At 41.5% G+C, this 19,431-nt stretch overlaps 1 protein-coding gene across 1 annotated transcript in view; it reads right to left on the bottom strand.

Annotated features, from left to right (window-relative positions):
• The window catches only part of LOC144520202 (metabotropic glutamate receptor 7-like), a 72,112-nt gene extending 62,123 nt beyond the window's left edge, over positions 1 to 9,989 (bottom strand). The window contains exons 1-3 of the mRNA XM_078253872.1: positions 9,945 to 9,989; positions 9,542 to 9,547; positions 6,060 to 6,473 (exon numbers count right to left, since the gene is read on the bottom strand). Coding sequence (XP_078109998.1) covers positions 6,060 to 6,473; positions 9,542 to 9,547; positions 9,945 to 9,989 — 465 coding nt within the window. The remainder of the gene's footprint in view (positions 1 to 6,059; positions 6,474 to 9,541; positions 9,548 to 9,944) is intronic.
• Positions 9,990 to 19,431: the final 9,442 nt, after the last annotated feature.

Raw genomic sequence — 19,431 nt, 5'->3', positions numbered from 1 at the left:
CAACATATTCATTTAAAGTTCCTGAATCCTCTCTACTTATTCTATTATCATCCATTACTAGGCAGTATAAAATTTATAAACATGATTACACTTTTATAAGTATTACATAAAAAGGTTTAATTACTTTATACTTCAATTTCATATGCGATTCTGTAGTTTTGTAGGTTTTGGTAGTTATTTCTATGTATGTACAATTTTGATGAACAAGATCAATTGTGATCGTTGTTATGTGTAACTGATGACTCATCAACCCTTTCAAGTCTGTCAGAAATTTTCATTATTTTTGAGGGAAAAAACACGTTATTTTACCTTAAATCAAATGTGTTCAATGTTTTGAGAGAGTAGACCTTCTTTTAGCAGTTTTGTATTCAATGTTTTGTTTTTGTGTTCTGCATGAAAACACTGAAAAACACCTGCAGAGTGCTATCTTGTTCTTTTTTTATTCTACAACGGTTTAAACACAAATTGTCTCCCTCTGGGCCTCAGGTGCTGATGTGATATTCACATATAGATCCAGTGTAATCATTTCTACTGATTTAATTATTGGGCATATTGTCCTCAAGTAGATTGAAGTGTCATCACACCTCATTTATAAATACAGTCATGTAAAATAAAAGGAAAATTGGGAACAGGATAGTGTGTGGGTCATTCTGTCACAGCTTGTTCTTTGAATGTGCGTGTGCCTGTAACACAAAAAAAAGTCATTAAAAAAATAGTTGTCTTCCATTTGAGTATAGGGGCAGCACCAAACATAAATCAAAACCTTATGGAAAGCCAGACAGATGACTCATAGTCTAATATTCAGTAATTCTCTTGTTCTATTGTGAATATTTCACAACTCCAGAGAGATGGATATGGAGGTTTGACGGTTTATTAACATTCAGCCAACATTTTCAATTTCCTCTTATAGATAAATCACACCAAGCCTTTTTTCAACCTGTCTTTCTCCGTTCTTGTATGCTATGTATTATACGGATAAGAGTTATCTAACTAACTGCTCAATACGGTGGCCCTGAAGTGCAAATCACAACAGCAAATAGAAAAACGCAACAGCAAATCATAAAACACAACGGCAAATAGGAAAACACGACAGCAAATACGAAAACACGACAGCAAAATAGGAAAACACAACAGCAAATATGAAAACACTTCAACGAATCATAAAACACAACAGCAAATAGAAAAACACAACAGCAAATCGGAAAACATGACAGCAAATATGAAAACACGACAGCAAATAGGAAAACACAACGGTAAATAGGAAAACACGACAGAAAATAGGAAAACACGACAGCAAATATGAAAACACGACAGCATTAACTTCTACCGGAGAAGGTAGGGCCTATCTAGCAGAGGACGGACCCTCCTGATTGGACAGACGGACTGTCTGTCTTTTAACAGGAAGGAAAGGTGAAAAACACGGAAAAGCGCCTACTTTTAACAAAGAGACAGTCCGTCTGTCCAATCAGGAGGCTCCGTCCTCTGCTAGATAGGCCCTACCTTTTCTGGTAGAAGTTAATGCCATTTTGTTTTCCTATTTGCTGTCGTGTTTTCCTATTTGCTGTTGTGTTTTCATATTTGCTGTTGTGTTTTCCTATTTGCCGTTGTGTTTTATGATTTGTTGAAGTGTTTTCATATTTGCTGTCGTGTTTTCCTATTTGCTGTTGTGTTTTCATGTTTGCTGTCGTGTTTTCCTATTTGCTGTCGTGTTTTCCTATTTGCTGTCGTGTTTTCCTATTTGCTGTCGTGTTTTTCATATTTGCTGTCGTGTTTTCATATTTGCCGTTCTGTTTTTCCTATTTGCCGTTGTGTTTTATGATTTTTTGATGACGGTTTTCTATTTGCTGTTGTGATTTGCACTTCAGGGCCACCGTAGCTCAAGCCCAAAAACAAAGTCTTAACAAACACAAGTTGCAAAATGTAATAAGAAATATATAAAATAACTAATAGCACTTACATGATTTTAGTAATGTGTTAACCAAGATGCTGAACCTTAGTGTGAGTAAAAGTGTCAGGTGAATTGTAACTGTAATTGTAATTCCATGTTTCACATGCTTGTTATAAAGTTATAATGTCCTGAGTGGGGTATCTGTGTCTAACTCTGAATAAAGGCCAATTAGCAAGTGATGGAGAGAAAATACAAAAGCCAGAACCACTGGTGTGAATCATGAAATATTCAATATCCATGAGACAATTGTGTTTACATTCCTTCAGCAATGGTAAAGGAGCTCTTTGTGTGTGTATATATATATATATATATATATATATATATATATATATATATATATATATATATATATATATATAGACAACCGTGTCTCCTATGATGGGGCTGTACTAGAGATGTAAATAATTAACATGCGCTACTACATGAATCAATGGTGTTTTAAAAAACAGACATAATTAAAGTTGCAAGCAGCGATGAACAGGCCCTCGCACTCCGTACACGTCGGGGGAGCCGGCGGCTCCTAGTCGATGCGGCCGTGCATTTCCATGACCATCGAACACTGCAAGCAAGATTTAGACTTAATTCTGTCCATATAGAGCATAGCGGGTTTTTTTCAAATTGTGCACCACTTCCTGTGTCCACTATTTATACGTCATGTTGCTGTATATCATGTTCAAACCACATCATGTAGATTTCAGATAAATCGATTTTCGTCAGTGCTTACTTCCTGTTGCCAGTAGGTGGCGCTATGACTATAACTCATTATTGACTTGCACATGCTCTCAGGCCTGTTCTCTAATGAAACACAACAAATTTGGGGCAGATTGGACAATGTACACTCAAGTTACAAACAACTTCCTGTTTTGTGGCCATGCCCACACCGTTGAAGGCAAGGCCAAACACTTCGCAATTTAGCTTTGTCATGGTCTTTAGATTGTACTGACCAATTTTGAAGTTGATCGGGTTTAATCTGTAGGAGGAGTATGTTAAAGAACTCTGCAAAAATGTCAAAATCATCCATAATTTGTACATTCATTTTAATATAGCTGATGTCTTGTTGGGTTTTGGCTTCAAGAGGCTTTTTTGTAAGTTTGGACATGATACATATGCTTCGCCGACCGACGATGTCGGTGCTCGGGCCCTAATTAACCTTTGCCAATGTGTGTCACTTTGAGAGTTTGTAACGTAACACACACACACAGCCTTCATATTCATTCGGTGTCAGTCTTTACCACTGTCGGCTGAATAGATTCACTGCAAGACTTCAATCTCCTTCAAATCAATCACAGTGATGATTCTGTGAAAAAAGGAGAGATAAAAAGCAGACCGAGGCCTGTCAGGGCTATGAGAGCAGAGGATGTCAATGCCTCACTTAGACAGCTAGTCTGAAGGGGCCGCTTCCCCAGACAGGAGGACAAGACGGAGTTCACCTGCATTCAATACAAAGTTTTGCCTCGGTCTTTGAGAAAAGAGATGCGACAGAGAATTGCGAGCTACACTCCCTGATGTAAATGTCATCTGGATGAAAATCAATTTCATGATTCATTCAAGAGGCCAGGACTTACAAATGGACAAAGCTGCCCAGCCTTTTCAACTACAGTGTCATCCTCCCCGAGAATGACTGGGTGCTCATGAGTTACACAGTAAGGATTGGAGGATTTTTCAAAAGGTGCACAACATCATAGCTTCTGGTAACAATTCAAAAGTTTGGCTGATTGATTTTTGCCCCTCCTGTGGCATTGTTGCTTCTCATTTCCAACACAGCATGAAAGTCAGTGAAATATAAACATCTTAGCAGCAAATCGGCCTCACCATGGCAACAGTATTGATCAACCCTCCTAGGTCCTCAGAAAAATCTATCCCTCATGTCAATTTCCCAGCATTAACAGTTCAGCAGCTACTCATCTTCTCAATAGACAGCCATCATATTTAGCGTATGGCAATAAAATCTACAATCACTATTTAACTGCCCTGATGATTCATTTATCACAGGGGTGAGATGCACAATGTCCTGATGATATTCAATGAGAACAAAGGGGTAAAGTAGGCTAGGAGGACAGCACAGGGAGAGGTCATTTACCAAAAGCTTAAAGTGTAAAGATTAAGACCACTTCAAAGTCCATTAGATTGCTTAGTTATGGAGCACATCCCATAATCAAATGTTCTTTAAATCAACAAGGACAAGAAATTGCTTTCTACAGAGCCCTCTTTCGCTTTGATTTGAGAAAATAAATCTGCTTTGCTTCATTAATCATAACTGAACAGGTGTTGTATCAAGCTTTTGACTGGAATCATTTGATACTTGATGGATTGCAGTTGCAAACAATCTCAGAAACTTGTAATGGCTGCCACACACTAATCAAATGCTGTAAAGCTAATGAGGGTAAATGGGCTGGGAGCTCTGATTTCTGGTAAGTATTGATTATACAGTATCATGTGGCCTCACATTTAATTCATCATTGTTTATAATCAGCACTATCATCACCACTGGTACCACCGGGGAAAAAAATGTGCTGAAGGGCAAACTAAAGACTAAATTAATCGTGTGTGCAGATTTGACCGTGGTGATTAAATGCACCTTTCTGGCAACACTTTAGGGAAATGAGAAGAGATACAGAGTTTCGGACTGAAACTCACGACAACTGCTGTTCAATCCACAGATTCTTCAAGCTCAAGCTCCAATGCAACATCCCACATGGACTACACCTACACTCCCACAGCTTTACACTTACAGACATGCTGGTACACCTGGTGTAAGGAGGAAAGAGGAGCGGACATTATGAAATCATCTCTCTCCCCTTAACCCCTCTGAATTTCCCAAATGCGTAATATTGCATTAAAAACATAAAAAGTCTTACAACCCTCGCACTCTGAATGCTGAAAAAAGAATGTTGCATGTGTAAGTGTGTGTGAAAAGAAAAGGAAGCGAGGGGGATAAAAACATGTTAGGTACTTTGATGGTCTTACAGTTGCAGATAGACAGCTACTTACAGTCAGGCCCCATGGTTTGTCTAACTGAACTGAAACAAAACACAAGCTGACTATACAATTACAATCTGCAACCACAAATCATTAGCACTAACACTGCAGCTCAGATGAGCCATACCACTGTCCTCACACAGGAAAAAAACTGCATAGATGTCTGCACATTAGCAAAAGCATCTACATAGTAATTAGATATTTTGCTATAGAGATGCCTTTTAAATAATTAATCTGCTGTATTGCTGCCCTGCTGTGTTTCCCATTCCACTGCAGCACCAGCAGTGGGCAAACACTATCAGTCGACTCTCAGCCAACAGGAATAGAGATGTGTTCCCATAAACCCAAGCTAACTCATTTAGAAATTAGTGGTGCAAATTAATTTCATTTACTCTAAGCCATCGAGCTCAATTAGGGTGCAAAGAGTTTGAAACAAGCTCATCTCGAAGAAGATGCCCCCTGTAGATAAAAGAAAGCCAACTGCACCATAAATCAAATCTTTCAGGTTCAAAACAACTCATAAAAAGGCCTGCACTCTGTACAAGAGGCTCATATAGCCTAATCATGTGCAATCACATGAAGCAGGCCTGTTATTCACAGGAGAGGGTTGTTGAATTTGGGTGTGATTGTGTCAGGCTGTCAGTGCCCACTCATCCAGACTCTGGAGTGAGACTGGAACAGACGGGAGCTGTTCTTTCAGCACCACCGGGGACATGCAACAGCACACTCAGCTGTCTCATCCACACAGCGTAGGGTACTGGAGGGGAAAATCACCCAAACTCACTTCGCCTTCCCTTTGTTACAACATTTTAAGATGAAGAGAAGTCTAGGTGAAAATGAGCCATAACATGCATCAAATCGAGAAAAAAAACGTGCACATTATATGATATCACCTGAAAATAGTAGCTTTTTCTTAAACTATTTAATCTTTTCCCTGTGATAAAATGCTTTTTGTTGTTACTACTTATATGGAATTCCTGTTCTCATCTGCTTCCCGGTAGCCTACTGGGTGGGTAGCAATGAGGCGCAACACTTTCACTCCTCCCTAAAAAGCGGAGCAGCTTACACACACTGTAGCCGTGAAAACACTATTTTAAAGCCACAAAACTATCGCTCACGCTCAAAGACTTGCCTGAAAGAGGCGTAGGATGTTGGCAACCATAATCGATACCGAGCTCGCGGAGGCTCCGATGACTCCCACCACTTTTTCAGGCTTGACAAACACCGGTGGCTCCCCATTAGTGCATCTCACGTCGGAGGTGTCCTTCGTGATCAGGGCTTGAACGAAAGTTAAAGATTGCTCCAGCGCGTAGGTATCCCTCGAACAAGTGTCCAGCACCCGGGCGCCTAAGGTGATGTTGGGTAAGAGAGTCTCGTCCTGGTTAATTTGATCCAAAGCGTACATCATGGCCTCAAGCCGCTGGATGCCGTTCTCCTTCTTGAGATCCCCGCACGCCGTGCCGTCGGCCCCTCTAGTGTGCACCGGGAAGAGTCCACCGAGGGTCAGGTGCCCCTCAGTCCGTATTGAGTGGGGCGCATAAGTCTCCTGAGGCAGCGCAAAATCTACCACAGTCCTCATGAGCCAAAACACTCTCCATATAGTGCTCAGCTTCACGCACAAACCAGCACCAGCCATGATCAACTTTTAGGAAAGATGGAGTCTACAATCCGCGAAGATGGAACCAGAGAGGCGAAGAAGTTTGTTAAAACGAACCCATTCTTGTCAGCAAGGAGATTCAACAAGCTGGGCTGAAGAACCAAGACGCAGTAGATGGCTCAGACAAACTGCGCCCATCGCTTTGCTGCCAGGAGTGAGCGGTGCAGCTTGTTGAATCGTGAAGCTCCTGACGGTAATTTAGTTCCCTCGGAGAGAGAGAGAGAGGCTACATCCATTCGACAGAAAATATCAGCAAAAGAAGATGATCACCCGCCGCTGATGAACTGGCCTAATTTTGTCCATGTACATGCAGAATCCAAAGAGCGAAATGCAATCTAAAGCGCCAATTCTACCAAATAACATTTGGTGAATTTTAAGGAATTAGCTCTCAAAATCAATACTTAGATAGGCTACTTAGATGTTAGAACCGGCAGAAGTGGGTGACATTCTTCTTGCTCTGACCAACTCCACGGGAGCGCAGGGATGGCTTGGTCGGTGTGGTGTCTGTCTCCCAGGGGTGCATATCATCTCCACAGTCTCAAGAAAAAGAAGGAAAGAAAACGAGTAGTAGGCTATGCGCTCAAATGTGCGGTCACTGAGCAGAGGACTAAGAAATCTCCAGCTAATTAACACAACAAATTTTTCGGTCTCCGCAACCGCTCGCATTTATACAAAATGAATGAGTCACAGCGAGGGATTCACTGTGTGCGCCGAGTTTTCAGCCCCCTTTCCCTGCGAGACGTCATTCAGCTGGCTAGAAGAAAAAAAGAGTAGCCTAGCATCATTTCATGGCAAGGTTTACAGGAAGTTGTCTTCAGACAGTTCAACGAGATGGGAAACAAGGCGAACTTGAGTGTCTCTCAGTGCGCATTACTAATCTCTTTCTCTCTCTCTATACCTCTTCCCCCCCCACTCCCCCCCTTTATCCCACTCAACCACACACACACACACACACACACACACACACACAAACACAGGCAACAGTATGAGAGTGTTTTTTTCCTCTTTTCTTTTGATGTTTGCGGTGGGAGGCATGAAACAGATCTGTGGCATTATGAAAACACAGCAGTAGGTATGGAGGGCTGTACCCGCAGACTAAAAAGTGCTTTTCCTGAAATAGTTTGCATTCATTACTGATGCACCTTTAAAACGGAGGGGAGAGAGAGAGAGAGAGAGAGAGAGAGAGAGAGAGAGAGAGAGAGAGAGAGAGAGAGAGAGAGAGAGAGAGAGAGATGAAGAGAACAGACACGTTTGGAGGGGTCCAGGCTGGTCTCCCAGGCAACCCTTCTTCAGAAGACACTCCGGATTCATCCTGTGTGCGCACACACACACACACACACACACACACACACACACACACACACACACACACACACAGACTGGTGAGAATTAACCACACCTTTAGGAACAAGGAGCCCTCACATCTTCTTAACAAAACACTATCATCACCAAACTATTTAATTGCACAGACGGTGCTTTTACAAACAAGCAGATTATGATAATTTGCTTTTAGTGGGCATGCATTAGCCAGGGACTCACTTGGTAATTTGTGGCATTAATTAAAAAGGTAGTTTGTGTAATTCAAATCTCATATTAAAAAGATCTTATTGTTAGGCTCTACTAATGACTGCTGTATTCATTCAGTGGGTTTCAGTGTGAGAAAAGGTGTCAACTGAGCACTCTGTAGATACATAATTCATGTATAGGCCTTTGTTTTCAAGTAACCTTAAAAATTGACCACTTCTAAACCAGCCACCACACAATCAACAATGGCATCCACAGGGCTGCTGTTGAGAAATCACAGCAGCACCTTGGGAAACAACAAACCAGAAACAATGAATGGATTATAGGATGAGTCAGCTAAGTTGCTTGATCATTGAGTAATAAACAGCCTCTGAGAGTTGCTTTATCGTGAAAATGATTACGAGGCATAGAATCCCATTTTATGAACATGTTCGCTCCATTCGGTTCTGTTCAATCAAAAGTTTAGAAAAGGCGATGCAACTCTAATTGAAACATGTCCTATTGACATTACAGGCTTGGATGGACACATTTCTAATTAATTAAATTGAATAGATATTAATTCAAGCCTAATCCTGCCATGTAGTGTATTTATCTCCATTAGCTGCACTGATTTTGCATGAATATCTTTCAAGAGGCAAATCATGCATGTCCATCTTCAAGCATGTCAATGTGATTTTGGGTGCACAAGTTGCACGTCAAGGCCAACATTCATGAGCTGCACCAAAAATACATTTAAGGACGCTGTGTGGGTAGTGCTGGGAAGAGACTGCTGAGAAAAGAAATGAGGGATGTGAGATGGGATGGGGGCAGATGGCCTCCTCCGCTGTGAGGACACTGAGACAGGTAGACAGGCCTGGAAAAAATGCTGCAACAGCCCCTACAAATGACACCCTGAGAGACTGGTGTCGCTACGCACGACACTAATTCCACTGCTCCGAGTCTGCGGTGAGAGCCTGACTCCCACTTACACTGTCAACGAAAAGGTTACTTTTGAAAAATGGGGCCCTCACTGTGATTTAATTCACTGACTAACCCCAGGAAGAGGGGTCTTTTCCCCCGGGGAGACTGTTTGATTTAGACTTAAATTGCACTTTGGTTTGGATCTTCTCTCTTTCTTCTTCCTCATTTTCACACAGACACTCAGTCACGTAAACACAAACACACACTCAGATAAATTCCATTTCACCATGGGATGAAGTAGGAAGCAACAAGCAAGGAGGGGAGTGAATGAAGAGGAGGTAAGAGGTTTATGTTCACTATACAGTATAGCTGACCAAACAACACGGTTTCCATATGCCAGGGGTGCACTACATTTCAATGCATCCCACTAGATAAATGATGGGCTCCTATGAGAGACCACAGTTTTTGTTTTAAGCATTCAATAACACGTCTGCTCGATGCAGTCTTCTTCAAGTCAATTATTGGGCTGGCACTGTGTGCTCCTTTAAAGAATGAAGAATCAAAGAACAATAAAAAGTCAACCTTCAGGACAAGAGACAATAAGGTTTCCTTTTGGGCTGACACTAGGCACAATGAGGTCTGTCTGTCAAATTAATTAACCTGGAAACCTGTTTAATTCCCAGACTCAAATGAAAGGGCCGTCGTATCCACAGGAAAGAAATAACTCCAGAGCAGGAGGTAATTGCATGTCGAGGTGATTTGTTTGAAAGCAAGCAGGCCACCGGCCCCGTTTGGAGTCATGCATATTCTGTGAGGGGTGAGGTGTTAATGTTAGATCAATGTAGGGGCAATGTTAGATTAGCAACATGAAGGTCACTGAGCTGCATGTCTCATTTTGCACCATCTGCTTTGGAATAATAAAATCAGGCTATCTACGCTTTTCTTCATCACTGTAAGCAGATATTGGAATTCTACAGGCATGCTGTATGGGAAGACAAATTCTTACCTCTTCTGCTGTTTATGCCAAAGACAAAGCAGGTGCACTGCAGCTAGGACGATAGACTCTCCACGCTCTCAATTATGATTGTAATCCAATTCCCTTCTAATTATGTCCCTGTAAAGTTGCTGCTGTGAGCTCAGTATCTATTCACACTCTGAAATGTGAAAGATAGACAGATAATGTACAAGTGGCCACCAGAATACATAACTGCAGGGGCAGCTTGGTAACAGGAAGTTTTTCTCCCCGGGCTTTGAAACCCACGTGTTATATGGCGATAAGTCTGCTTCAATGGTACACAGAGACGTGGCTTTTAAGACGAGCAAAAAGTTAAAGTGAGAAAAAGGAAAGCTAAAGGAATATTAACTGAGGACTGCTGCAGGGTTCTTGCAGGTTTTAGTAAGTCAAATGTAAGACCTTTTTAAGACATTTTAAGACCATAAAGATTGAAATTTAAGACCTACACGACGCATTACCAAAAAAATATTCAAATCAAAGAAATTCTGAAAAAAATCATTTTATTTCAATGAATTCAGTCATTGAAAAAGCATTAATTTAATTTATAGAAGCAATCACATTAGTAACCTTTCACACCCAACAACATGCCAAATGCCCAAAACCTTAGGCCCAAAATGAAAATAGGCTAAAACAAACTTACTTGGAGGACGACGGCAGGGGTGACGCACAAAACTGGCTAATTGGCCAAGTCTGCTGAAGGCATTTTGCGGCTAGCTGGTGTGTCTCCGCTCTGGCGTGTGACTCCAGCGCCTTCACACCCAGAGTCCCTAATTGAATATTTTTTTTACAAAGTTTGCAGCGAGCCTGGTATTGCATTTATCACGGGATTTGTAGTTTTATCATCGCGTACGTACCAACACCAATATCCCCCAGAAAGAACTACAACACACCGAACCAACGTTCTGAGGGCAGCGTTCTCCTGGTTTTGTTACAGAGCAAAGACTCTAGAACTCCACTTTGTAGGCTACGACCTGATACTTTTTCTTTCTGCGGCCAGCGTTTCTGGAAATGAACGAGGGTAAAACCTTTTTTAGACCTAACTAAATGAAATTTAAGACCTCAGATGAAAATCTGGCCGTTTTTAAGACGTTTTAAGGCCTTAAATTTAAAGTTCAAAATTTTAGACTTTTTAAGACCCTGCGGGAACCCTGTGCTGCTGTTCTTCTTTCTTACAGACACTACAAGTATGTCCTCCTGATTGGGAGCCTGCCTGGATAATGATGAGAGGTATTATACAGTATATGGCAGTAATGGACCCATAGGTGCTGACCTCCCACCCACACACAGTCCTGGAATCTTCCAGAAACCCTATTAGTGGGTGACTGGGCCTTTGTTTTGATGGCTAACCGGATGATCCACTGGATTTACATGATAAGTGGGTGCAGCTGTATTAGTTAGCCAGGAGGACTTCAGCCACAAATTTGATTGTGATAGCAAATGCCTTTCGTCTTGTGTCTGTTAATTAGCTGACCTTTTTTTAGAGTAGCTCTCTAAATTTATTAAATTAAGTGTCTTCATGGTACACTGTGATGGAGGAGATTTTATCCACAGTCTTTGTGAATGACTCATAACCACCGTGTGTGTTTGTGTGTGTGGGCGGAGGGGTGATGTGACGTGCCAGCGTGACGATAGAAAGACAAGTACAGATGACCACCTTTCATAAATGTTTATCTGCCAAAAAAAGAAAAAGAAACCAATATAAAAAATAGTGCATTAGCTCCAATAAATTAAGTATGTTTCCATTGCAAATAATTGTTTTGTTGTTAACATTTTACAATAGGATACAGTTACCAAGAAACTAGTGAGGAACGAATCAGGAACTAAATTATTTGAAAATATATAAGTCGTTATAATTACTTACATTATAGTTACTATTTCCATGCCCTCTCAAGTGGTGAATTATATAGTTGTGTTTCTTTCCGTCATGATTTATTTGTTTTTCTGTTTTTTCCGACAAAGATAAAAAACCCTGCACTGTGATAAACAAAGGGGACGTTTTCTCAGTACAATGTGTGCAGCTGAAGAGTTTTGATCTATGATTACCATTTTTTATTCGACAATGGTTTGTTCTTGTTTTTTAATTGATTTCTGTCTCCATGTTAAAACAGTACTCAGAAATATAGAGCAGACAGTACAGACTGTAGCTCCAAATACATTGCAGCTACAGTATGCACTAGTGATGTGACACAAAGGAGAGCTACACTGACAAGAGGCACAAGTGCCAAGTTTTTTGTATTTTTATTTACAATCTCAAACATTTACTGTATAAACTGAAAAATGTCTCAAGGGTTTGCTTTACTTTGAATCACTGCACTAACATTTAGTTGCATAACCATTATTTCTGAGAACTGCTTCACATCTGTGTGGCATGGAGTTGACCAACTTCTGGCACCTGTGAACAGGTATTCCAGCCCAGGACGATTGAACTACATCCCACAATTCCTCTGCATTACTGTGTTTTGCCTCAGAAACAGCATTTTTGATGTCACCCCACAATTTTTCTATGGGATTGAGGTCTGGGGGATTGGGCTGGCCACTCCATAACATCAATCTTGTTCATCTGGAACCAAGACTTTGCTTGCTTACTGGTGTGTTTTTGGGTCATTGTCTTGTTGAAAGACCCATTTCAAAGGAATTTCCTCTTCAGCATAAGGCAACATGACCTCTTCAAGTATTTTGATGTATTGAAACTGATACATGATCCCTGGTATGCGATAAATATGCCCAACACCACAGTATGAGAAACATCCCCATAACATGATTTTTGCACCACCATACTTTACAGTGTACTGTGGCTTGAATTCAGTGCATGGGGGGTCGTCGGACAAACTGTCTGCAGCCCCTAGACCCAAAAAGAACAAATTTTCTCTCATCAGTCCACTGAATGTTGCCCCATTTCTCCTTTGGCCAATCAATGTGTCCTTTGGCAAATTTCAACATATTCAGTACATGTCCTTTTTTTCAGCAATAGGACTTTGCGGGGGCTTCTAGCTGATAGCTTTGCTTCACATAGCCTTCTTCTGATCGTAACAGTACTCACAGGTAACTTTAAGTCTTCTTTGATTTCCTGGAGCTGATCATTGGTTGAGCCTTTGCCATTTTGGCTATTCTTCGATCCATTCGAATGGTAGTTGACCGTTTTTTCCCACGTCGTTCAGGCTTTGGATGCCATTTCAAGGCATTTGAAATCATTTTGGCTGAGCAGCCTATAATTTTCTGCACTTCTTTATATGTTTTCCCCTCTCCAATCAACTTTTTAATCAAAGTCCGCTGTTCCTCTGAGCAATGTCTGGAATGACCCATTTTGCTGAGTATTTCAGTGTGAAATGCACTATAACCAGCATGCACAACATTTACTTCCTTCCTTCCTTAAATATGGGCCATAATTGACACCTGTTTCTTCACAGAATCAATCACCTTACTAATTTAACACAACACTGCTATTTTTTTTAACATGACCCTCTCAATTACAGATTCAATTACACAGAATGAGCAGCATGCATGTCATGACTGTTGGGTCTGTTGGTTTTCTATGACTCTACAACACTTACTAGTAAATTATTTGCCATGTAGAAATATCACTTCTACCAAAACATTTGATTTATGAGGTTAGTGATGTTGGACTGCTATTATTTTGAACACAACTGTAGTTGCATTGCACAAGCCTCACATTAAAGTATTTTATTTCTCTAAAATGCTCATTGTATCACTGCAATGAGCCCATTCGTCCATTTTTCACGTGAACTACACATATGCGCACACGAGCACACGCGCACACACACACACACACACATTTTGAACAGCCTGACTGCTTGCCGCTGCACAATTCATCATGCACATGAATTAATTTCTCTCACTCATTAGGTGGAAATTACAAAATACCGCACATAGCTATCACATAAGGTGGAACAATAAATCACCACCTTTATGTATAAAAGCCATCCACTTGAATTGACACTTATGGCTGCTGCCTCATACACTTTACTGTATGTCACCTCCTTAAGCTGGAGGCTGTACGCAATTAAAAGAGGTTCAAGTTAAACTGCTTCCCATTTCGACTATATGCAAGCCTGAGGAGCATGCAGTCTGACAGTAATCCCCTGGGTTTATCGGTTCAGTGAGCTCAGTGCTTCCACGGTACCCCAGTATCCCTCGTGCCTCTCAGCCACGGTCTGTATCCCTTTGGGATCCCCATGGCCCAGTGCTCCCCTAGGAGCACAGTGGCTGGAACTGTGGGTCACAAAAAAAAGCTGCCGTTTCCCCAGGGCCGCCTCACTGTCGGCACACTGGGTGCCTTTTTGAGTGTTCTTAGCTTATCTCTTGCATATAGAGGGAGAGTCAAGGTGAGGAAATGCATATATTCATACCTACGTGGTTTATAGTCATGGCTTGTTTTGGATGCACTATGGAGTCACGGTCAAATCAGGGTGCCTGTCCCTAAGTGACATCTCCTGCTGAGAAATCACTGCTCAAAGTGAAAGAGAGCAACATAGAGCACTCTGTGTTTACAGAGTTTGGAGGGAGGAATGATTGTGTATTGTAGAATTCAATGGGTGCCCGACAATATCGAGTGAAAGTGAGTCCTGTCGACACAGGGCACAGCACAATACAGACAGAGCAGAATGGGCCTTCTTATGGTTGCTCGGGGATTGAATAAAGCCCAGTTCATTTGCTACATATCACGTTTTGCAACATGATTTCTGACAATTCCTCATATTTCATCCGTGGAGCAGGCAATGGGCGTTTTATATCCCTCCTATTTCCTCTACCTTTCAGCTCGCTTTAAGCTCCTCCATGTCATGATGGTGGGTTTTTTTCCCCTTTTGGAATTTCTCCCTTTTGGCTTTCAAGCTGAAAATCAAATCTATAAATCAAAGGCAATGGGAGAAAGACACGGGGACTGAAGGGCATTTAAATCCTTTCAGAGTTCCCAAAGCTTCAGAGAGTGAAATAAACAGGAAATTAAAATGGAGCTGGAAATGGCAGCAATCCCTCTTTTCTGGGGATTGAAACCAGGTTTATTTCTTTATGCTTCTTCCTGCTTTATATTCTGCTCTGTTGGGAATGAATCCTCCTCTCCCTTATTAATTTCCTTGAAAAAGGAAAGGAATTATAGTCTTTGAGAACACTAAAAATGGCAAAAAAAAATCACAACTGATTCTTTTCGTTTTTTTTGTATTCTGTCACCAAAAGAAGATACCATGCTTAATGTGCAAAAACCTTCCAGTGCCAAGGTGCTCTTAAATTGTTTCCCATATGGGCTGAGTCTTTCTACTGTATGTCATCATCAGCTTGAACATCCCCTACAACTGTGTCTGCTCACCTGGCTGTGTGTTTTACTGAAATACTGCTGCTGAACAAAGTTGTTGGCTGACCTTCAGATTGAATTTACTGTAATTTGCATAAAAGCATATGATTAGACAAGGTGCAGCCACCACTGAGCAAACTAATATGTTCACACTTGACAAGCACTGACCACAAGCATGAGTGAGTGATAGCTCAAACCTGTGAGAGTCTATAGCGTCTGTGAGGCTGTACCTGGGCACAGCAGTTCTTTTAGCTTAATGTAAATATACTCACAATAACAATGTTAACATGCTTAACACATCATTTTTTACATACAGTGGGGAGAACAAGTATTTGATACACTGCCGATTTTGCAGGTTTTCCTACTTACAAAGCATGTAGAGGTCTGTAATTTTTATCATAGGTACACTTCAACTGTGAGAGAAGGAATCTTAAAAAAATCCAGAAAATGACATTGTATGATTTTTGATGATTGCATGACAAAAGTATTTGATCACCTACCAACCAGTAAGAATTCCGGCTCTCACAGACCTGTTAGTTTTTCTTGAAGAAGCCCTCCTGTTCTTCACTCATTACCTGTATTAACTGCACCTGTTTGAACTCGTTACCTGTATAAAAGACACCTGTCCACACACTCAAACAGACTCCAACCTCTCCACAATGGCCAAGACCAGAGAGCTGTGTAAGGACATCAGGGATACAATTTTAGACCTGCACAAGGCTGGGATGGGCTACAGGACACTAGGCAAGCAGCTTGGTGAGAAGGCAACAACTGTTGGCGCAATTATTAGAAAATGGAAGAAGTTCAAGATGACGGTCAATCTCCCTTGGTCTGGGGCTCCATGCAAGATCTCACCTCGTGGGGAATCAATGATCATGAGGAAGGTGAGGGATCAGCCCAGAACTACACGGCAGGACCTGGTCAATGACCTGAAGAGAGCTGGGACCACAGTCTCAAAGAAAACCATTAGTAACACACTATGCCGCCATGGATTAAAATCCTGCAGCGCACGCAAGGTCCCCTTGCTCAAGCCAGCGCATGTCCAGGCCCATCTGAAATTTGCCAATGACCATCTGGATGATCCAGAGGAGGAATGGGAGAAGGTCATGTGGTCTGATGAGACAAAAATAGAGCTTTTTGGTCTAAACTCCACTCGCTGTGTTTGGAGGAAGAAGAAGGATGAGTACAACCCCAAGAACACCATCCCAACCGTGAAGTATGGAGGTGGAAACATCATTCTTTAGGAATGCTTTTCTGCAAAGGGGACAGGACGACTGCACCGTATTGAGGGGAGGATGGATGGGGCCATGTATCGCGAGATCTTGGCCAGCAACCTCCTTCCCTCAGTGAAGTTGGGTCGTGGCTGGGTCTTCCAGCATGACAACGACCCGAAACACACAGCCAGGGCAACTAAGGAGTGGCTCCGTAAGAAGCATCTCAAGGTCCTGGAGTGGCCTAGCCAGTCTCCAGACCTGAACCCAATAGAAAATCTTTGGAGGGAGCTGAAAGTCCGTATTGCCCAGCGACAGCCCCGAAACCTGAAGGATCTGGAGAAGGTCTGTATGGAGAAGTGGGCCAAAATCCCTGCTGCAGTGTGTGCAAACTTGGTCAAGAACTGCAGGAAACGTATGATCTCTGTAATTGCAAACAAAGGTTTCTGTATCAAATATTAAGTTCTACTTTTCTGATGTATCAAATACTTATGTCATGCAATAAAATGCAAATTAATTACTTAAAAATCATACAATGTGATTTTCTGGATTTTTGTTTTAAATTCCATCACTCACAGTTGAAGAGTACCTATGATAAAAATTAAGTGGGAAAACCTGCAAAATCGGCAGTGTATCAAATACTTTTACACAAACTTTGGCTTATTAGCACTAAACACAAAGTACAGCTGAGACTGATTAGAATGTCAGAATTAGTTAAGCAGGCATTTGGTCATAAACCAAGTAGTCTATATCCACAACGTTCGACTTTTGGATTGCTCCGGTGCCGGCGGAAATTCCGCCGGATGTCACTCTTTTTGGCCGGATGTCCATTACCTTCCACTTTCTTTGTGTTGTAATTTTAAACTCTGATCGATTTATGAGGACTTGCTCCTCAGATCTTTGCAGGGTAAATCCAGCCAGCTAGCTAGACGATCTGTCCAATCTGAGTTTTCTGTTGCACGACTAAAACAACCTTTGAACGTACACATATTCCACTAAACAAGTTCTTTCCCGAGGCTATTTTGCAGCGGCACCATGGCTCCGTCTGGCGCTTAGCAACGCCCAAGATGATTGGCTTAAAGAAATGCCAATAAACCAGAGCACGTTTTTCTCCCATCCTGTATCTGTATTCATGGCAATCCATCCAATAGTTGTTGAGACATTCACTTAAAACCATAAATGTCAACCACATGGTGGTGCTAGAGCAAATGTCAGGGGATCACCAGAGTAAGTGGAATACATTGTCTGGGAACCATGAATACCTGTATAAAATTTCATGACAATCCATCCAATAGTTGTTGAGATATTTCAGTCTGGACCAAAGTGATGGACCAACTGATTTTGCCTCCCTAGAGCCACGCCGCTAGTGTGGCTAGAAATGACACGACTCAAAGTCGAGTTACCTTTAGACTTTGCACTTCTATCCAAGCATCTGAAGTCCAGAGTCCTATGAGTTTTATTTTTCCTCTCAGAAAGGCATTACATTGAATCCACTGGCACATTTAGTTGAGTGACACATTTAGATGAAAAAGAGAAGCTATCACAGAAAAACATTATGAGACATGTAATTCTTGACAGCCTCTTTGCAGAATTGTAATGAAATCTGAGCCTAATGCCTACACATACATCACACTTTCTTTGATCACCTACTGTATGTAATACTATTGATTAACATCCTAGATCTTTTCACATTATGTCAGGACTAGTGTTGATATTGACCATTATTTTCAGGCACAGTTTCTTAATCAAAGACGAGAGCCAGGGGCCCAGCGCTGCACAAATACAAATAGATTACTGCTCGTGGTGCATAGATCAATATTTTCTTTCTTCATTGTCTTGAGTTGATGTGTGAAGGAGAAATCTGAAACTCAAACATAATCACATCAAAATGACTGTTGTATGAAAAATGATACGTCTGGTCCTTTTCTTCAATAGACTCCTATACAATAAATTGCACACCATCAAACTGAAGTTATAAATCACGGCACTCTGAGGCAAAGGCAGGAATGAGAGGCATGCTTTCTTTTTAAGTGGAGGCTTACAATTGAACCTCAGGCACTAGAGTCCATAAATCGCAGCATCAATTATTAACCCAAATCTGTTTTAATGTGCCAAAAGAAACCCCAGTGGGCCAGCTAATGCAACTAGCAGGAAACGAGGAGAACAGATAAAATGACTAGTGTGCCCAGAGTCGGCCCCTTTTTACGTCGGGCCTAGTCTAGAGTGCAGGAAACCCATCCTGTCGGACTTTAGGGACCATCAGGAGCCATAATAACAGCTAAATACTAGAGAATTCCATTCATTTGAGAGTGGAAATATGCTGGTAGATTGAGCCTTGAGGACATAATTGATGAAGGCCTCAGACACGATGGTGCACAAGGGAGATGCCGAGTCCAGCAAAACAACTGCATCCCCTGTTCGCTCTCCAGATGCTTTTAGAAAAAATGTGTGTCTAAGTTCACAAGGTGATACAAGTGATTTGAAGGTGCACTGAAAGCAAAGAGCAAACCATTAGGAGACGACCTCAGCAATCACAACGTAGCTGCAGGGATGTAGATATATCATGATCACAGGCTGAGACCAAAAGCAAATAGAAATGTATTCCCTTCAGAGTCAGTCATTTTCTGCATGGATAATTTTGCAGTAAATGTTTTTTCAGCGTTTTATTAACCTGTTCATGACGCTTGCATGCAGCAGTACACTGAATGCAAAACATCTACAGGGCTTAAAGTATTCCAGCACTGTGCCGGATCTCCGGCGTGCAGCCATGAGGAAAAAAAAAACAAACAGTTGATTTCACCTACCAATCATATGAGAGGAACAAAGCTCTAACTAACGCAGGGCTTAAAGTACTCGGGCCTGGTGCCCGATTTCTGGCGTATGACTATT

Source organism: Sander vitreus, chromosome 7 (genome assembly GCF_031162955.1).
Source record: "Sander vitreus isolate 19-12246 chromosome 7, sanVit1, whole genome shotgun sequence".
Lineage (NCBI taxonomy): Eukaryota > Metazoa > Chordata > Actinopteri > Perciformes > Percidae > Sander > Sander vitreus.
The sequence above is the reverse complement of the archived record's forward strand: the minus strand, read 5'-3'. Positions and strand labels throughout refer to the sequence as shown.